General features: G+C 50.4%; 4 protein-coding genes across 4 annotated transcripts; 2 read left to right on the top strand and 2 right to left on the bottom strand.

Annotated features, from left to right (window-relative positions):
* Positions 1 to 331: 331 nt before the first annotated feature.
* On the top strand, positions 332 to 1,777 carry HO133_008794 (uncharacterized protein; the record flags this gene model as incomplete). The annotated part of the gene is made up of 3 exons (XM_037299657.1): positions 332 to 887; positions 943 to 1,325; positions 1,484 to 1,777. The coding sequence occupies 3 exons, from the start codon at positions 332 to 334 to the stop codon at positions 1,775 to 1,777; spliced, it is 1,233 nt and encodes a 410-aa protein (XP_037155658.1).
* Positions 1,778 to 5,863: 4,086 nt separating this feature from the next.
* HO133_008795 (uncharacterized protein) lies at positions 5,864 to 8,103 on the top strand (the record flags this gene model as incomplete). The annotated part of the gene is made up of 3 exons (XM_037299658.1): positions 5,864 to 6,029; positions 6,135 to 7,459; positions 7,510 to 8,103. The coding sequence occupies 3 exons, from the start codon at positions 5,864 to 5,866 to the stop codon at positions 8,101 to 8,103; spliced, it is 2,085 nt and encodes a 694-aa protein (XP_037155659.1).
* A 1,196-nt stretch (positions 8,104 to 9,299) lies between these two features.
* On the bottom strand, positions 9,300 to 11,597 carry HO133_008796 (uncharacterized protein; the record flags this gene model as incomplete). Its single annotated transcript, XM_037299659.1, has 3 exons — positions 9,300 to 11,008; positions 11,073 to 11,389; positions 11,473 to 11,597. 3 exons carry the CDS (start codon positions 11,595 to 11,597, stop codon positions 9,300 to 9,302), a joined length of 2,151 nt encoding a protein of 716 aa, XP_037155660.1.
* A 1,257-nt stretch (positions 11,598 to 12,854) lies between these two features.
* HO133_008797 (uncharacterized protein) lies at positions 12,855 to 18,772 on the bottom strand (the record flags this gene model as incomplete). The annotated part of the gene is made up of 3 exons (XM_037299660.1): positions 12,855 to 16,889; positions 16,942 to 18,715; positions 18,765 to 18,772. 3 exons carry the CDS (start codon positions 18,770 to 18,772, stop codon positions 12,855 to 12,857), a joined length of 5,817 nt encoding a protein of 1,938 aa, XP_037155661.1.
* Positions 18,773 to 19,225: the final 453 nt, after the last annotated feature.

The following is a 19,225-nucleotide window of genomic DNA, read 5'->3' on the forward strand; positions in this document are numbered from 1 at the left end:
TACGAAAGGCCATTTTCTCTATAAATTTTTCCAGCTGTGCTAGAAGCAGATGAGCGATGAGGTCGAAGCTGACCTGATGCTTTGGCTAACCTGCATAAACGGCGTCGGGTAAAAAGGCTAACCATGGCATGCTTGGCAGACAGCTACTAGTAGTACCCTACAGGCATTGTCAATACGCCGTGAATACGCCGCGAATATGGTAGTTGAAGAGTGGTATTGATGGTTTGCACATCTCCAGGCTCTCTACTTTCGACTTTCGACTTTCTACCTCCTACTCTCTGTTTTCTACGCTATCCGCTATCGATATTTCATCAAACATTGATGTTCTATCATGCCTCTTGGCCATCCAGCCGCACGTTCTTCCCGCATATCGAAAAGACCTCAGCAGCTATTAAGACGCTCTGCATCGTCGCCTTTTACCGACTTCACTCAAAGGAAACCAATCCAGCGCTCCAAGTCCAAAGTGGACGTCGCTGATAACGATGATGGTTTTTTTGGAGACCGTCTTGACGATATTGGCATTGTAAAGTCATTAGCATCTGACCTCTCCTTACGAGATGTGGCTCAATCAATACAATACGTGCACTCCCATATGTTTACTGCCATTCCAGACGATGGGGGTTTCAACAGTACGAGGATTGCAGAGATCCTTAATTTCAGAAAATCTCTACCTCCAACTGTCACTTTACCCCATCTTCATGCTCTGACCCAATCGCCCACCAAGACGGAGCGAGAGATTGCAGAGTTGACAAGAGCTGGCATTGTCAGGAGATTGGTCACTCCTGGACGAGGCACCGGTGGGTCGAGTATAGGCGAGAGCCTGATACTCTCGAAAGATGTCGAAAGTCTACTAAGGCAAGCTGAGGAGCTCAGTCAAGAATTGGCGGGTACGTTTATACTATTTTGTAAATTCGACCCGCAGACAGTGACCCTCAATGCTAGATAAATTCTCAGTCTGTCTCCGGACAAAGCCAATGGCTCTAAAGATCCCACCTAGTACTTTCTCGTCAGCAGAGATTACAGCACTTATGCGTGCCGGCTTCCTGACATCTTCTGTTCAGGGTTTGAATTCCACGAACGTTTTTGCTGGCCCCGATTCTGGGCCTCCTGGAAATTTAACCTCAATCTCAACTATTGCAAAAGCAGCGTCTGGCTCCATGGCTGCTATTGGGGGAGAAGGCGCCATATATGGTGCTGGGGGAAGAGGTGGCATCCGGCGTAGCAGTTCCCAATTGGAGAGGTCTTCTGAGCAGCAATCGTCGGAGCCGTTTGGCGAGGGAGTAGAACTGAGATTGTCTCTGCCAGGCACCGGCGCTCTTTTGAAGGTACGGCGCTTTTTTGTCCTAATCTACAATCCTTTCTTAGTCGCAAGACGTTTTCCGGGAGTACTTCTTTTGTTTCGCCTTCGTTACCACTTCAATACCTGTCTTGTAATTCAATTTGTATTCTGATGGAGAAATGCTGACACCAAAATGTCCTATAGCTCTTGAGTGCTGCTCGTTCCCATCTTGTCTCTCTTGCCATCAAGTCGAAATTTCGGGAAATCCCAATTTACCTCCTTCGTGAGAAATGGGATGGGGGGATATCTGCTGATGACCCTGCTGCCAAAGCAAAGAAATACAGGGGCGAATTTACAGGAATTCTGCCAAGCCGGACTCGAAGATGGAAGCAGTTTTATGGGCTTTCCTTTGATTGGACGTTGGCAGAGTGCCTTGGCGCAGGCCTGGTGGAAGTTTTCGAGACTGGAAGCGTTGGTCAAGCTGTCCGTATTCCTTGAGTTCCAGTTATCTTCCAAATCATTCGGGACTAGTCCTCTTTTCAGCTGGATGCTTTGGGCCTGCCCTGCGGCCTTCTGGTAATTGGGGTCGTCACGAAGACCCAGACCGGATTAGCCAAACCTGGGCTGGATTCAAGATGTCCTGCACGACCAGAGCACTGGGCAGCCTCTCAGACAAGGCTATGGACATTGTAAAAGAGATGCCGAGGTTTCCCCTTCCCTTATACCTTCAATGCTTCTTTGCAACAAAATATCGAGAGTTCTATTTGGCGGGTCCATAATCACTTGCTATGACGTCCATGGAGACGGTCGAAACGTCCTCAGTGGGGGACGGGGAGATGCCATAGAACGTCCATGTCGGAATGGCTCGGTGAGGCCCAATCACCGTGAGCGTGATCACAGCTGGCTGTCGAGCGTCCGAAGAACTAGCCTTTGTCGGTCAGCCACAGAGAGAAAAAGAGGAAGGTGCCGGTAGTAAATGTGTGCCGAGCAGTCATCTGGAGCCGTACCAGTGTGGGAGCGGCTAATCAGTATGATAGAGACTTGCTGGCATAGCACGGGATGTAGGTGGAAAGGCGGCTAGTTTCGTCCATGATCAGTTGCAATCTGAGGATGAGAAGTCATTTTCCGATAGCATGCGAGATGGCGTGGTCCAAGAAGTGAATGTGTATCATATTAGCAAAGCGTCGTTTTATTATAAGCTTACACCAAAAATGTAAGAATTGCTGAAGGAATTACAGTCGCAGCTGCCGTTGGGTTCGCTGGTCAAGTGAGGCAGGCAGGCAGGCAGGCAGGAAGAGGAGGCAAGACATGTTGGGTCTGTTAGGTGTGTTGGGTCTAGGCATTCCGGGCCCGGTACTGGAAGCTGAAGTACATGTATCATTGCGTACCTTAATCGAGGCAACCGAGGAACCTTGAAGTACATGTACCTTGTTCAATTGGGCATGCCTTGGATTGATTTGAGGGGGTGCTATTTACAGCATCACGGAGATGGTCTCTCCCACATTTCCCCTTTCCCGGTGGTGCCGATGCACAGCGGGTAGGCAGGCAGGGTACATGGTGGTGAGGGTAGGGACTAGAGAGTATGTGAAGTAGAAATTCATCAGCCACAAAAAAGGTACGGCATTTCCTTTCCTTGCCTTTCCTTTTCCTACGTGAGTGTTGCAGCGGGGGCTACTTCCTACAATGATAATAGTGAATCGTTCCGTCGCAAAGCCTACAATCATTAAAATTAATGAAACGACATTCGATACCTGGGGCGCGACCGTGGCCTTCAAAAGGCATGGTTGCCGCCTGACCAAATCACGATTCCCAAAAGAGCGCATGTTGCTGCTCCGTGCACAAAGTAAGGTACTTGTACTTACGCCACTCTGGTGCCATCTGCCAATCTCATGCCCGTGCCAGTGCCAGTGCCACACTCGAGACTGGTGCAGCCACCGAGCAGTTTGTTACCCCATTTAGAATCTACCCCTGAAGCCTCGTGGCCTTGGACTTTCGAGACATTCGAGAATGTAAGATCGGCATCTTACTTTGAATCGTGATCGTGGCATTCGTGGCAGTGCTTGTCCCCAGCGCTCGCTCGGCTACCGAGCCGAGGTTGCCAAGGGCCCTTGCTGCCAAAAGGACCTGTGGCTCAGTGGCTCATATACCCGAGGGACCCACTGAGAAAGTGTCATTACCTCCATCTTCAAGCCATTCGGGAGAAAAAGGGAAACCAAAAAACCCCCCCCTGAATGTTACCGTATTCGTAGAGGCGGTGCTCACCGAGCCCGCCGATAACAAAAACCCATGGAAATGGTCAAACCGTCAAAGCGGATTGTGAGAGTACATATGCGACCTGATGTCATCGGCGTGGCGTTGAACTCTCTCTCTCCAAAGCCCAAGTGGCTATCAGAGCAAAAGCAAAGAGTCTCCGTGACCGCCCCCCTAGTATGTCATTGATTATCGTCGTTAATCCCCTACAGAGTACGTGATATAATGATCCTGCATCCCTGTACTGTACCGCATCCTTGTGGCGCTTGGAGGCTTGATGTCTCGCCGATCCCGTTTCTCCGCGACTTCCACAGAACCAAAGTATCCAGATTCCAGACACGTCTTCATTAAAGTTCCTTTTTCCTCCTACTACTGCCGATTTCGTCCACCCCGTCGCTGATCCTGTCATCAACGGTTTCTTAAAGTAGCAAGCAACCGCTGCTACATTTGTGTAAAGCCAAATGATGATTTGACCCGCAGCCCGCGCAGACCGAAGATCCATCCCTCTTTGCCAGTCTTTCCTCAATAATACTTTACATGGACGGAAGACGTCGTGCACTTGGTTGCTCTGGCGAATACGGTTCATGAGGCAGCCGGAAAAGGCACGGAGAAGCCTGACCACCAAAGCTCACTCCACACGTCTGACACTTCAGCTTCGAGGCGCGCCAAGTACGGCACGTCGGACAGGTTGATATTCGGCATGTTGGATTTGTCGCAGGAATGCACCAATTGCAAGGAAGGCAATGGTGGACAAGCATTTCCGGAAGCGTTTGATCAGCAGAAAAGCGCAAGAAGGATTCCAGGGAAGACGCCTGTGCGGGACTAATAAGGAGATTGGCAAGGTACGCTACTGGATTTAGTACATTACATCGGAGCAACCTCCGTACTTTAGGGAGACAGAAGCCTGCTAGGTCAAAGTCATTGCCAATTTTCGTGACTAGGTAAGCCGGGCACTCTGAGTCTGTGAGTGGCAAGAATGGTGGTGAGGTGATAGCTAGGGATGATGGCAAGCAATGAATGAATGACACGACGACGGAAGCAGCGAGGAGCTGAAGCATGAGTGACAGGCATGTCTGGCTCTCTTTGGGGGGGGGGGGAGGGGATTGGGAGTGTGAAAAGTAAAGTAGAAGAGATGCTGAGCCTCAGGCGCCATCCCTGCCCTATGTTCCAAAAAACAAGGGTCTCAGGGTCTATGAAGAAAAGTCTGGACTGCGTTGGAGATCTAGAGCGAAAAAGGATGGGCAAACTGCTGTGGCTGGGCCTATTGCCTACCGATTATCAATTCACCCTTGCTAATTGCCACTTGAAGACAGTCACACTGGTGACGCAGTAAACATCTTCCTCCTCCCTTTCTTATTATTAGTCTTGATTGATGAGATAAAATGCTAAGTTGTAAGTATAATCATTTAACCCCCCCCCGGATCCTATATCTTCCTCGAACCACTCATGCTCATCCACACTCGCTCAAAACTCATTAATTAATAAATCCTATATCCCAAAATCAACAAAATCAATTTCGTTCTTCTCCGTCCCTCATCAGCCTCTCCTCGACTTCTGCCTCTCCGAATTTCTCAACTTCTTCCCTGCGGCTTGCTGCTTGCCACCAAGATCCACTGCAAATCTTTCAGCTCTCATAGCTTCATGCACCAACATCTAGTCCGACCTCTCAAAACTGGGAATCAACCAACCGGGGTCATGAGGCAAACAACCAATCGATAGTCAGCATCGCATATTCGCCACCATCACTTGAAGCGAAGGGTATGTGCAACCTACAATGCTTTGGGTCTTTAGCCATCTTCACCCCTCCCAGTAATGCCGGATAGTTTCCTCCACCGGGCCTGCTGTCAAGTTGATCTATTCCTGTCACTATCCATTCATCCCCGCCGAATGGCCTCTATTCAACCCTTCGCTGCTGCCCTTTCTCCCATTCGCCTGCTAATTTCAGCCCGCCTGTCACTTTCTTTCCTGCGTACAATCCAATCGTGTTTCACCTTGCTTCGCAAATCTACTTGGCACGCCCGTTGAGGAAGACCCATCACTTATTCACTTGCTTGCCACTAGATTCTGCTGCAACAGGACAGGTCAATGAACATCTCACTCCCTATTCAGGAAACCCGTTCCTTCTTTCTTCGAATCAGCATCTTCTGGCAGCCTTGAAAATACATCTAGTCGGACCTCAACTTCTCCGATCCTCGCCACGGGTTGACTCTCGATTGCTTGAGGCTATCAAGCTACATATAGGAGGTAGCAGCGAAAGGTATAGCTTCAACTGCCCCTTCCCCGCGGGGCCCTCGATGTATTCCTTTACTTTCAAGTTCGGACATGAATACTGACATGCCTTTACTGTGGGTTCAGCAGTGGGCGGTCCTGCCGGTAATTGTCGAAGATAGAAATATGGTGGAAGGAAATGTGCACGGGGCAGGGTTGCCACCAGGGTCCCAAACAGTGGAACCTTCGGCGCAAACCAGACTAGGCGAGAGGGAAAGACCCACTCAAGCCCGTAGGCTTTTCCCTTCCCTTTTTCTTTTCTTTTCTTTTCTTCTTCCCATCATTTTGCTGTCGTCTCTATCCTTTCTTTTCCCCTCGAGTGCTGACCAAATAGCAGAAAATGCTTCCTCCGGCAATGTTCCCTACCAGTTCCAGGTGCAGATGGCGACTCCTCAGCACCAAATTCCGGGTGGCCAAATCTTCAATTTACCGGGACAACAGACCACAGGCTATCAAATGGGTCGAGGGCAATCTCCAGGCGCGTTTGGTATGTCCGCAATGGCCGGAGCGCTGCCAGAATACCAAAACACCACTTCCTCTCAGATGTCGCATCAAGACTCACAGCGGTTCTTAGCGGGCACTTCAAGTACTTCGTCAAGCTACCAGGCTCAGCAGTTTCCAGGCCAAGCGCCGTTGAGCACTGGAAATTATCCCGTGCACCCCCCGCAGTACCCTTACCAGCAAGCTTATGGTCAACTGCAGGCCAGCCCACAGTCCTCTCATCCAAGTGGACCCAACCCTGTTCACTCTTCTTACCCGGGCGGTGCCTATTTTCCGACATCGCAACAGCAGTACATATACTACCCAGGGCAGTACGGACAATCTCCCCAGCCGCAACATGGGTCTTATCCCACATCCTATGGTCCTGGGTCAACTCATGCGTATGGGCAGCAAGGGGGAGACGTGTCCGCAATGGCTGGTAGAACGATGCACAGTGGCTATCCGCCGGGTACTGTAATGCCGTATTCCTCGTACGGATCTCCTGGGGCATATCTGAGACCTGGCAGTCTGACAGGCAAGCGATCTTTCTACGCCTCAAAGTCATGGCTAACGACTGCTATAGCGGTTAGCAGAGGCAATTCAGGTTCGAGCTCGGGAAGTGTTCCGTCATCGCCAAGGGGACCGCCTCGCAAACCGAAGCAGTCTGGCCATGCACTTTGGGTGGGAAACCTTCCGTCAGGAACCGTGATCAGTGACCTCAAAGACCATTTCTCAAAAGATGCTACCAAAGATATTGAGAGCGTATTCCTCATTTCGAAAAGCAATTGCGCATTTGTCAATTACAGAAGCGAGGGGGCTTGTGCGGCTGCGATGAGCAGATTCCACGACTCAAGATTTCAAGGCGTCCGGTTGGTTTGCCGTTTACGAAGAAACTCCAACACCTCCGCTCCAGGGGTTCCTACAGGACCTGCAGCCCTCATGCCCTCTGTGACCTATATGCAGACGGCCTTTGAAGCCATTAAGCAGAACCGTGAGGTATCTTTCCGAGCTTTGGAGGAGGCTGCTGCTGAGTCTACGCGCACAGGCGAGCCGACCGTTAAGGTCATGGATAAATACTTTGTCTTAAAGAGTCTGACAGTAGAAGACATGGAATTGAGTGTGCGAAACAGCATCTGGGCGACTCAATCCCACAATGAAGATGCGTTAAACAAGGCTTATGAGGTGAGCAATAGACCACGTTACCGTTGTGCTCAAGCTTATACCCGGAGTAGACATCAGAAAATGTATATCTCATCTTTTCGGCAAACAAGTCTGGAGAGTATTTCGGAGTGGCGCGCATGGCTTCTCCCATCACCGATGAAGCGGCTGCAGGGCTTGAGTGGGCTCCTAGAGGCGAAAAGGTGGCTGATGATCCCGACGTTCCTCGATCGATACCGACGGCGGCCACGGAATTTGCGCCCAAGGGCCGTATCATTGATGACTCTGCCCGAGGCACCATATTCTGGGAAGCTGACCCGGAGGACGATGAAATCGCGCCAATCATCGATCATGAAATTGACGACCCCGATGAAATGATACAAGCTGCGGAGAAGGCGGAAGACGCCGATGATGCCGCCCTTTCGAGTGACGCGCAGGCTTTTGGCAAGCCATTCAAGATTGAATGGCTTGCCACCAACCGACTGCCCTTTTATCGCACCCGAGGGCTTAGGAACCCCTGGAATGCCAACAGGGAAGTCAAGATCGCAAGAGACGGTACAGAACTTGAGACGAGTGTTGGCAGAAGGCTGGTCCAGATGTTCCATAAATCGCCCTCATTGGAAGGACCGCAGCCAGCACTGGCTTGGTCGCCCGGGAGACCCTACTAACCCCAGATGGAGGCACTTATCCTCTCTCGATGCTGCTGCTGGCCAGCAAATCTAAACCATTTTTATCATTCTGCTCACGAAGTCATCGAGTCAAGATGTGTACGATTACGACATATGGGACTTATGGGACTTAAAGCAACGATTGGAATGTTTCAATGCGACTTACAGATGACCTCGCTCCCTTCCCCCGCCTTGCCATTCCAATGTCGGGCACTTGCATCGGCATGATCATGGGAGCGCGATGTAGATCTAGCTGGGCGCGACTGTGGACAAGCCGACATACTTGTAATGAACCGGGCGGGCGGGGGGGGGCGCATTTGCAGGCATATATGCGTGATAAGAGCGTGGGGAGACGTTGTGTATGGTAAGGGTAAGGATATCGCGGGCATGTACACACATAGAGGATCGATCCGGATATATACATGATGGGTATTGCTGGCTGAGGTTGAGAGTATGAGGTGAAGTATAATACGTAGGAGGACCAACAAAAAAAATTATCATCGTTGTTTCCCCATGCCTACTGCCGCATTGCGACGAATGATTTTCGATAGATTCTACTGATTTCTGCAAATGGGCCTCCTTCCGCTTTTCGGGCCTTCTCCTCGTCTTCTCGCTGGTCGCAATCGATTCACGTATCCGTAGGCCCGTAAACCGATCGCCTTTCACACCCGTCCCAGACCTGGCCTGCCCGGCTCGCTCGGCCAGGACTCCGACGTCACCAGCGTAGGGATTCACGCCCCGATTATCGCTCGCAGAATACAGGTGGGTGACTCGGGGTTCCAGAGTTACGACGAGGGAACGTTCGCCTTCGGATGGGACCTCGAGCGTTTTATCTTTCCCTGGCAGCTGCGCGCGTTGAGTTTAGGCGTCGCTACTAGTACGAGTGGAGGGACATGTTCACATTGAGGGAAATGATCGAGAGCTTCTCCTGGGTGAAAGCATTCAAGAACCGCTTGTGAGATATGGTAGGCGGACCGTACTCGCTTTGCATTCGACCATTCTTGATACCGGTCGAAGGGTCCTTTGATTGCTATGGTATCCCTGCCCTCGCACGCCCGATGTACATGCGCATGGGGAAACCGTCCCTGCTCTCGACCTGCTCAACTATGCATTTCGCTCCACTTTGACGTTCCCGCTTTACAGACACATGCCGCAATGCATTACATCAATGACGAAAGGACTCCCTTCTCCCCCCCCTATGGCCCCTTCCCCTCGGGGATAGGCGAATCATCCACCCTGAACAGAATCTCCTCCAGGAACCCCTCCATGAACTCTTGCACCTCGCCTCCCATTCCCACCTGCTCCTCCCTGTCCCACTTCTCGATCTCGGCAAAGACTCCCGCCGCCTTCATCACGTACTTCCTTAGCTTCTCATGCGCTCTCTTGCGCTTTTGGTCCTTCTGATCCATGGCATCGAGCTCTGCGTTCGTCGCAGTGCGAGCCTTGTCCGCGTTCTCTTGCAAGGACTCGTTGAGAATGTGGGTGCGACGCTCGAGGGCTGCGCTGAGGGCGGGGATGAGCACTGCTGATGAGGCTGTAGGTTCTCGGTTCGGATCTTGAGCTGGAAAGCTGGTCGAGTCACCGGATTTGCGAGGGTCCCCTGCGTCGCGATCATGGTACTTGGATTGCGATGGCGACGAATGCTTGGAAGCTAGAAAGTCCTCAAACGAACTGGTGGGCAGAGGCTGCTGCTGGATGGAGGGTGAGTAATGCTGTTCACCACGCTTCTGATTGGGATTGTACGCTAGAGCTGGGAGGGTTTGGAGAGACTGGACATCGGTTTCAGGAGTCGAGTGATAGGGTGGAATTTCTGGAAGGCTGTACTTTGAATCGTAATGCGTAGGCGCATTTTTCGCCGTTGGTGAACGGTCCTGGTCACGCTTGAATGGAGGTGATCTGAGCGCAGCATTGAGGGCAGGACCCAAATTGAGGATTTCCATATCTTTAGCTAGTGATGGTCGCACTTCTCTATCATTCTCGGATGTCTGTGAATGTTTGTCTTGGGGTGTGCGTGATGCAGGTGCAGGACGTAATGGTGTCTGCACAAGAGATGGTTTGTTTGGTAGAGGTTTTGCTGGTGATGATGGGAGCGGTACTTTGGCTGCAACGCCAGGTGACACTGGCCCGGTAGTCACTAAGGGTTTCCTCTGCGGTGACCAGCCACGCGGCTGACCGGATGGGGATGTAATTTTAACAGTATCCTCGAGGGTCTGAGACGGATTATCCCAGTCATCGTCGCGAGACTTCCGCTCCGGACTTCTATGGAATGGGCCGGACGCTGACCCGTTATATGCCCTTGTATTCGCTGCAGAATCATTCATAGGTTTTAGACCAGCACCTCTACCACCTGCGGGTCTCACAGTGCCAAAATCCCATAGGTCTTCATCGTCGGCTCTGGGATGTTGACTCTCTTGACTTGAATCATCGCTTTCATCATCTGAATCTTGATCTCCATGCACAGCTTGCCATCGCTCGTGTCGTTCAATGAGCTCTGTAAGATACGTGGTTTTTTTTGCTCGACGAACAAACGGATGCTTCAGCAACTCTTTGGCTGTCGGCCTCTCCTGGGGAGAACGTTTCAAGCAAAGATCGACAAAGTCTTTGAAAGCTTTGCTAAAATCTCCTTGCAAGGTTGGAGGCGGATTCTTGGGTATCAAAAACAGAACTTTCATTGGGTGAATGTCAGAGTAAGGCGGCTCCCCTTTGGCCAGTTCGAGAGCGGTAATACCGAGAGACCAGATGTCTGCCTTGTGATCATAGCCTGACTGCTTGATGACTTCAGGGGCCATCCAGAACGGTGTGCCTACGAAGGTGTTCTTCTTGGTCATGGTGGCAGACAGCTGCCCAGACACACCAAAATCTGCCAATTTAACCTGGCCGTTGGCTCCGAGGAGTACATTGGCAGCTAGAAGAAAGATAGCATCAGGTACTGCTCGATATGGAGAACGGGGACATGCGCGACATCCTACCTTTGATGTCTCGGTGTAGCTTTTTGTCCGAGTGCAAGTAGTCCAGCCCCATCAAAAGCTCTCTTATGATTATAGTGATATACTCTTCAGCAATCAGGCCTGGCTTTAAGAGGTCCGCGCAACTCCCACCCGAGCAGAACTCCATTATGATCCAGAGATCCGACCCCTTCAGGAATGACCCGTGATATTTCGTGACATAGGGCGAGTGGAGCTCTGATAGGATAGAGATCTCCTGAATAATGTCTTCGACTTCGTCCTCGGCGTTTTCGACGTCGATAATTTTAATGGCCACCGCTTGGCCAGTCCGTCGATCGACTCTAGAGAAGACCATGAGCATGGGTCACCAGCATTGGTGGAAGCGAAGCCTACCCTTTATACACCTTTCCAAAGCTGCCACCACCTAAGCCATGTCAGAGACGTCGCAGCTGGTACGGAGCGTTCGAACAGACCGATGCAGTTCTGTCTCGAGTACAGCGTTTCCGGGTCCACGCTCCCACCTCCAGTACGGATCTCCGCAGCCGCCATGGCTGCACAGCTTCTGTCGATCCTGCTGGGCCTATTTGCGAGACCGTGTACTCTATCTGTGTTGGCCCAAGCTCTTTGAAATGATTGTCGCGGGAAGGACGTCAGCACCACTTCTGGGCCTCTGTGTTGACTTCTGAGGAGTTCAATCCTCCGGCCGGATTCTGCTGTCCTTACCAGTATAACGTACCAGTGAGAGGCAGATGTCTAATTGTATTGGAGAAAGGAGATTCGTTGTCGTCAAGTCGTCAAATCATGAAGCCGTGATGGGCAGTGGTTTTAAAGACACATACGGAGCGGCGTGAGAGACGCCAGGTTATACCAGCCTGAGAGTGGTGTGAGAGCTGAGGAGTAAGGAATGGAAATGGAAATGGCAATGGAAATTGGGAGCTTTACGTGGTATTCCGAGTCAGTTTGCCAGCGGTCAAAGTATAGAAAGCAGATGTGGAAGAGGACAAGGAAGCGGCAGGAGCCGTGCCTTGTGCAGTGCTTGGAGGAAGCTCTCAAGAGTCAAGGATTTGTGGGTTATGGTGTGAAAGGGTTCGGCGGTAGAGAGTGTTTCAGAAGCTACGCGGATTGAGAAGACAGTCAAACATTATGGGTGCACAGGGTTGTAAGATTGAGATTTCGAAAGTCAGGCCGGCGAATGGGCATGATGGATTGGATTGGATTGGATTGGATTGGATTCAGGGCGTCAAAATGGTCGGAATTGAGTTGTCACGTTGTATAGTATGGCGGTAGTTATCGCCATTGCCATGGAGTGTGTGTGTGTTATTGTGGATAAGTGGATAAGGTACTTTAAGATAGGTAGTATTGTGAGCCTTAACAAACTACTGGCTGACAATGGCCCTCTTTTGCCCCCCCCCCCGGTGTTACAAGTACCTTATTCTACGTGCTTCAGTACCTTAGGTACGTACCTTGCAGCGGGGGGCGGCAGCCAAGCATTACTCTATTGCCTTCTATTTTGATTACTCTACCTACCTTATCTGATGTACCTACACCTATTTCCTCTCGCTGCGAAAGATTGACTCGCTCGATGTTAAGCTTGCGAGGACTGTCCTCCGGCCGGGGCCCCGGAGAGTTCCCCATATATATGTGGAATGAGCGCTTTACTGTTGCGCAGAAGATTGTAACCGCTTCACACAAGAATGTTGCACGACATGCGTCAGCTCACGGGAACATCAGCAGCCAGCAATTCAACTACGCCAAGTAAGAGAATGGCCAGTCAAGCTATCATACATTAACATTCAGATCACTGCCCTAGTAAGGTATCCCATTCGTCAACAATTGAAATTGATCATAACCCTTGGTCGAATAGCTGCTGTAGCTTTTCTTGATCAAATCCCTCATGAAGTCGGCCGCTTCTCTCTCGCTCTTCTCCAGCACAAACCTCTGCCGCAGATGAGCAATAGTCTCCGGCTTAAAGCACGGTAACCCACTGCCAAGCATGAGCACAACAATGTGACACAGCTTCTCCGTGTGCTGTCTCGAGGCCAGAAATGCCTTGATGCAAAGCTCCTCAAACCACTTGTATGACTGCGACGACGTACTGCCCCCCATCACCGCCACCATTTCCGAGGTGAGCTTGAAAGGCGCGCGCTCGAAACGGACGCCACCGGGGGCAATGTCGAAGCAGAAGCCAAAATCAATGTGCAGGATGTGTCCGGCGTCGTCTACCATGATGTTTCCATTATGTCGGTCCTTGAATTGGAGAAGGTAGGAGATCACCGAATAGGCAGCCATGCTTTTGACAAAATTGTTTCGCGCTTCTTGAAATCTGATTGAGTTCTCGGCACCATACTTCGACACAAAATAGTCGTACAGTCCGTTGACCGCTTCTCGACCTAGCATGTCCCTCGATATCGAGTTGGGCAAAACGTCAATAACGCCGCACCCAGGGGCTGTGGCCGTCACTCTGTACGGGTAGACATAGACATCCAGGCCGACGTTGTTGAATATGCCTCGGAATGCGGCAATCATCTGCAAGGCCAGCACGTCTTGCCGACAATCGTCCCCTACCTTGAATATAGCTGACTGCCAAACTTCGTAGGTATCTTCTTGCGTGACTGGTCCGTTTCGGCCTGTCTCCTTGTTTTGATTTGTCCTTTCCAGCATATTATCTGTCCCTTCCATACCGCCGCGGTTCTTCTTGATCCGGAACGTGGCCATGTACGGCGCTTTCGCGTGACTTTGTAGGGGTTTACCAGACTTTCGATCAATGCCGATCACGGTACCGTCAGGATTGCTAGGTAAGTAAACCCCTACTTCAACCTTGATCTTCCGCAACTCCTCCTCGATTTTTTGCTTCTTCTCCGGTTTACTTTTCTTGATGAAAGGCCGAAGCTTGCCAGAGATATCCGTTATCTCATTGAAGAAAGAGAATTCTCGCTCGTAGAACGACTGATCTGTTCCCGAGAAACTAGCAGTCATCCTGTTTTTGACCACGTCTAACGTTGGCTTTAGCGAGTCCTCGATGCTTGAGTCTTCGTCTTTGTAAGCGTTTGCAGTCATGTTCCAGATAATCTGGTGAGCGAAAAGCTGCGAGAATTTTGCAGTCTCGATGATATATCGCTGAACGTACCCAAGTACATCGTAACGGAGTGTTTGGACGATTTGAGGAACATAGAAGAATGTCACATCAACAGAATGATTTTCCAATGCTCGCATGGCATACTGGATGATGAACGGGTCGTTGCGATATTCCGGCAAGAAGAACGTGACTGCCGTAATGGGATTAACAGGAGCCCAGTAGAGCAGATACTTGAGATGGATTGAAATATCAGCTGGCAGCGAAGGCCCGATGAGAATGTGAAGTGCGTCAGGCTCTGCAATCGCACGGATTGGAGACCTCAAAAGCATCGAGCGAACCTCGCCGGTAAGCTTTGAGGATACGAAGCGAACAGTGAGTTGTACAGCAAGGCTAGTGTTCTCTGTCCATGCAGTCCTCAACACCGAGGAGAGCATTGCATCTGAAGGAACTTTGCCGTGGTGCCCCGACGAGAAAAGGTGTCGCTTTTCGTGATCAAGCGGGTAGAGCCAAACGACCAAACGCATGTGCTCGTCTTCGACCAGCATCAAGAGTAAGTCTTGTTTTGTAGCAAGCGATTGCAGTGTTCCCATACATTTCGCGAAGAGAGGAGATACAACTCGTAACGCGGATTCAACATCGGCCATCAGACGAACTTCCGCTTTGATCTGCAGGCGATTTCCTCCAAATGACCATCGTGGTGGATGAGAGAACCAAGACAGCGCAGCGCTTAGGATCGTATCTTTCAGTCTCCATCGGGCCGCTTGATCGATACTGGTCCCATGTCTGAGGATGTTGAGCCCAAACAGAATCACTTGAAAGTGGAATTCACGAGCTAGAGGATGTCCGGCAGAACTTTTCAGTCCTTCCAGAGTCCCAACTATTAGCTTATGAAATATCCGCTGCGAATTTGGACTCCCAAGTCGGCCGGCGTTAAAGTGGCTGGAGAGGAATTGCAGTATTCGAAGATGAGGAGCAATCAGATTGTGAGCTGCTTGCTGTTTCTTCATCAAGGCGGTCTTCTCCGAAGGCGCAAACTCCTCTTTGATGTAGAACGGGTCAAGGTGTTGGAGTTTGCTGCTGAAGACCCCCACATGATTCCTTACAGTCTTCTCCCAGTCCTCTGCAATTATTGCAAGGAGTCTTGGCTCCATACATGGATTCTCGTTTATGACGCCTAGCCACAACGATACACCGAGTTTAATGGACTGTTTGGTGAACATTGCGAAGGGTATGCCTACAAGATGTTGTACGATGGCACACTGATCCTTGTTAGTTCTGCACAGAAGAGCCGCGGCCCGTCGAAGTATATCACGCAGCTCCCCAATAGAAACAAATCGGCTATTCAGCGCCCGACGTTCTAGATGAGCCAAAATGGCTTCATCATCCCCTGCCTCTGTTGTACCCCCGTCTGCAGGTTGGTCTGCCTTCCCCTTGAGATGCAGAAAGGCTGCCCACTCTTGATCGTAATCAGGTAGACCATCGGCATATCTATACTCCTGGCGTGTGGTGTATTGAGCAATAAAATCGGAGGCGGTATTGATATTACACTCCCCATGATGGTCAATGACTGCTAGTTTCTGATCCGCCGACGGTATGACGGAACCCATATCCAATGCGAAGCTTCTACCTAAAGACACATGGCCATATGCTCCCTCATCATCGTACTCAGAAAGGTATGTCTGTAGCAACCCTTTGACATCGAGAGGCGCGATATTAATGACAGCCGTCACCCATTTTTTTGCCCGCCTGTAGAGGTTGTTGAGCGTGCTTCTTCGAAGATCGTAGTCATCCGAAAGCTCCACTGACACTCTTGCCCGCACAGACACGTAATTTGCTTTCAATTCATATTCATCTAGCTCTGCTTCGAGACAGCTGGTCCACATGATTGAAAGCAATTCTAGAAGAGCAAAGAGAGAGGACTTCTGGCAGAGAGAAGAGGGCATCTGACCGATGATTTTGTCAGCGCAAGAAGCAGCGACTTGCTGTACTCTAGGAACTCGGTGACAGCAGCCAGTAAACATGGATGCTAGCTGTGTGGCAATCAAGGGCGCTGAATTGTCTTGGTGAGGTGCAGTCATGTTTCTCCTCAGGTAAACTGTCATAACTTCGTCTGCTATCGCTCCCATACAGTTTTCCATAGCGCTACCATTGAGACTCGGATCCAAGAAATAGGTCAGGACATGAGAGCAATCACCCGCACCTGCCCTTAGTGTCTCTACTAGGTATGCAGCATTGAGAAATATAACCTTCGGATAGCTCAAGCCTCTAATATCAGATTCACATTTTGGCAGTAGGAGAATGAGACGCTTCTTCTGTTCTGCAGTGTGGGGAGCATTCATTCCTCGTCGCAGTACAGTATTGAGCTCGATTTCGCTCTCGAACTGATCAGCGCGATCTTCAGGGATGAGCGGCCTCGACTGCATTGCAAGAGTACGTAGCTCGCTGGCGCACTTTTGGCCGTATGAGGAAGTTGGGGTGATGCCGTGCACAACCACGTTGAACCATGCTTCGTGATGGAGACGTGCAACATTCTCGTCATCGCTAATACCCTCTTTGTCTGTTCTGACAGTTGCAAGAGTAGCCAGAGGCGGGAGCAACTCTATGATTTCTCGAGCGGCAAGATCAACATCGGCCTGATGGGTATTGTCGCTTTCATGAACGTCTCCCTTGCTGACGATGGTCTCGAGCAGATGGACCAAGTAGATCTGATACAAGGGCGAGTCATGGCCCAAGGCTTTTGCGATGAACAGTCTGGCATTCCTCACCTATATGCAATGGTAAGTACTAAAAAGGCAGTCAAGGTGAGTTAAAACTTACCGTGTCCAAAAGGATCTGGTTACCTCGAATGATAGCATCGTGACCTAGTCTGGCGTACAGTTTAAGCAGCGATCTGAACTCGACGAAACCCCCAACCGTGGCGAGTCTGGCAGTTTCCGTAATAATATGTAGGTCTATTGTCAAGCTCACTCGCCCGAGCTTCTGTAGAAGCATTGACTGCGCCAGTGCCGTAATTTTGTCGTCTTGACAGATGTTTGCGATGCTGACAATGGTACGCACTATGCTGCCATAGGCAGCGGAAGCCTCCTCCTCGCCACTTAAGTCCAACGAGATGGCACTACCAGTAGAATGCTGGGTATATTGTGCAGTGGTTCTAGAAGCATTTGCAGTCCCATTTAGCACGTCTGAGCTACCAATAGTCCTGTCGGTACCGGCTCGAGCGCTTAGGACATTGCCGAGCGAGTAGAGGCCCGTGATAATCGCATCTGGTGGCAACATACGAAGTATTAATGTCAAGCTGCGAGCGGCTACGATGACCGTTTCGCCTTTGACGCCGCCTTGCACAATGAATCTTGGCAGCGAGCGACTAAGATTGGAAGCGATCGCAGGAGAGAATTTGGCAACTACAGCCATTGACTTTAGTACGACACATGCTAATGTATCATCAGCCATCTGAATGGGATCAGCCATAGTATCTTCAAGCCACGACAGGAGAATGTCAGCGTCAGCAATCTCCTCTTCAACTATCATGCAATTTAGGAAAGTGTGCAAAGTGTGTGCTTTGACGGCAAAGGCCAGCCGCTGCTGCCACGCGGAGCCAAGCTGAAGATAGTCGGATCCGTCTTCGAGTAGACGCATTGATTCAGCTGCAACATCAGACAGTAGCTCCAACAGAGACGTGGTGGCATTCTGGTGCTCGCGAGGAGTGAAATCTTCCTCGGCCGTCACTATATCGAAAATGTCTGTCTTCTGTAACTTCTCGGCCGGAGATACTTGTAACGAACTGCAGGACACTAATAGTCTCATGAATCCACGCTGTAGAAGCATCGCTCCCAGCGGTCTTCCAGAGGCGGCATAACGTTTTGTGTATGACTTCCAGTCCATCAAAATTCTCGAAGTACTTTCAGCAGTGCGAACTGAGGAGAAAACACCCTCCACTGAAACCATGAGATCTTCATCGAGTATTTGTCGAAGTATTTCTACCAAGTCATACCTTTCGGAGATACTGTAGAAGTTTGTGTAGAGAGAAGCAGCCTCTAAGAATCCCAGAAGGGAAACTGACACGGCTGCAATCTCAAGGTTTTCTTCAATGCCATTGTCGCTGCTGGATCCTTCAGAGTGGGAGCGCTTTCCAGAAGCAGCGTTGACGGTGCTAAGGCAGTTGCGTAAGTATCCTGTTATGCAGGCAAAAATTGGGTCATGAAGGTCTGGATGCCGAATTCCGATTACAAGTAGAGCGCTGGTCAAGTTAAAGCTGAGTGCTTCCCATGGTGATGGTTTGATCAAGCGTAGGAAAGGCGAGGGGGCAATAGCTTGAGCATGTGCCTCACCCAGGTAAGGTGACAGTTGCCTGAGAAGCCGTTCTGCGTTGTCCACATGATCCAGCAGTGGCGCGGCTTTACACAAAGCAAATAGTACGTCAAGCTCGGACAGGCTAATTGGAGACTGTGAAAGGGAGTGAGCAGAGTGGGGTGATTCGGCAGAAGGGCAAGCATGGTAGAGTCTGGTCAGGTCTGGCTTCTTGGAGGCTTCTGTTGATGTAGCAGACAGTGAAGCTATCTTCCGCAATGCTTGCGATCGGAGACGCGGGGAACTAGACCTGTTAGCTTACAAGAATAAACACAATTGCCCATTCAGCTTACTCTTCCATTATGAAAGTCTCTCGGCCATACTTCAACAGTTGTTGATTGAGTGTACAAATACCCCAGTCGAGTCAGTGAAGCAAGCTACTCTAAAATCCGACGCTAAGAGACGCGCGAATACCCGTAATGACGCGGCGGCTGTACTATCCTACAGGTATCGCAGGTTGACCAGTCTTCCTGAGGTAAAGTAAAGTGAAGCAAAGTAAAGTGATATTTTTGATTACCTTACCTTCCGAGCCTTGAACACACCCCCCTCGTCACCTGTTGGTGGAATACCCTTCTATGATTGCAACTCTTCATTCAAGGCCTTGACAGCTGTTCCTCCTCACAACGGAAATCCCAGGCATGAACATGACACCAGGCACCTTGACTACCAAACTTTACACTCAGCTCTTGTACTCTACTTTCTGAGTCCTTCACGCCACCTTTCCCATCACTCCTTTTACAACATAGAGACTACA

This window comes from Letharia lupina (genome assembly GCF_014066315.1).
Source record: "Letharia lupina isolate WasteWater1 chromosome Unknown contig_5, whole genome shotgun sequence".
Classification (NCBI taxonomy): Eukaryota; Fungi; Ascomycota; class Lecanoromycetes; order Lecanorales; family Parmeliaceae; genus Letharia; species Letharia lupina.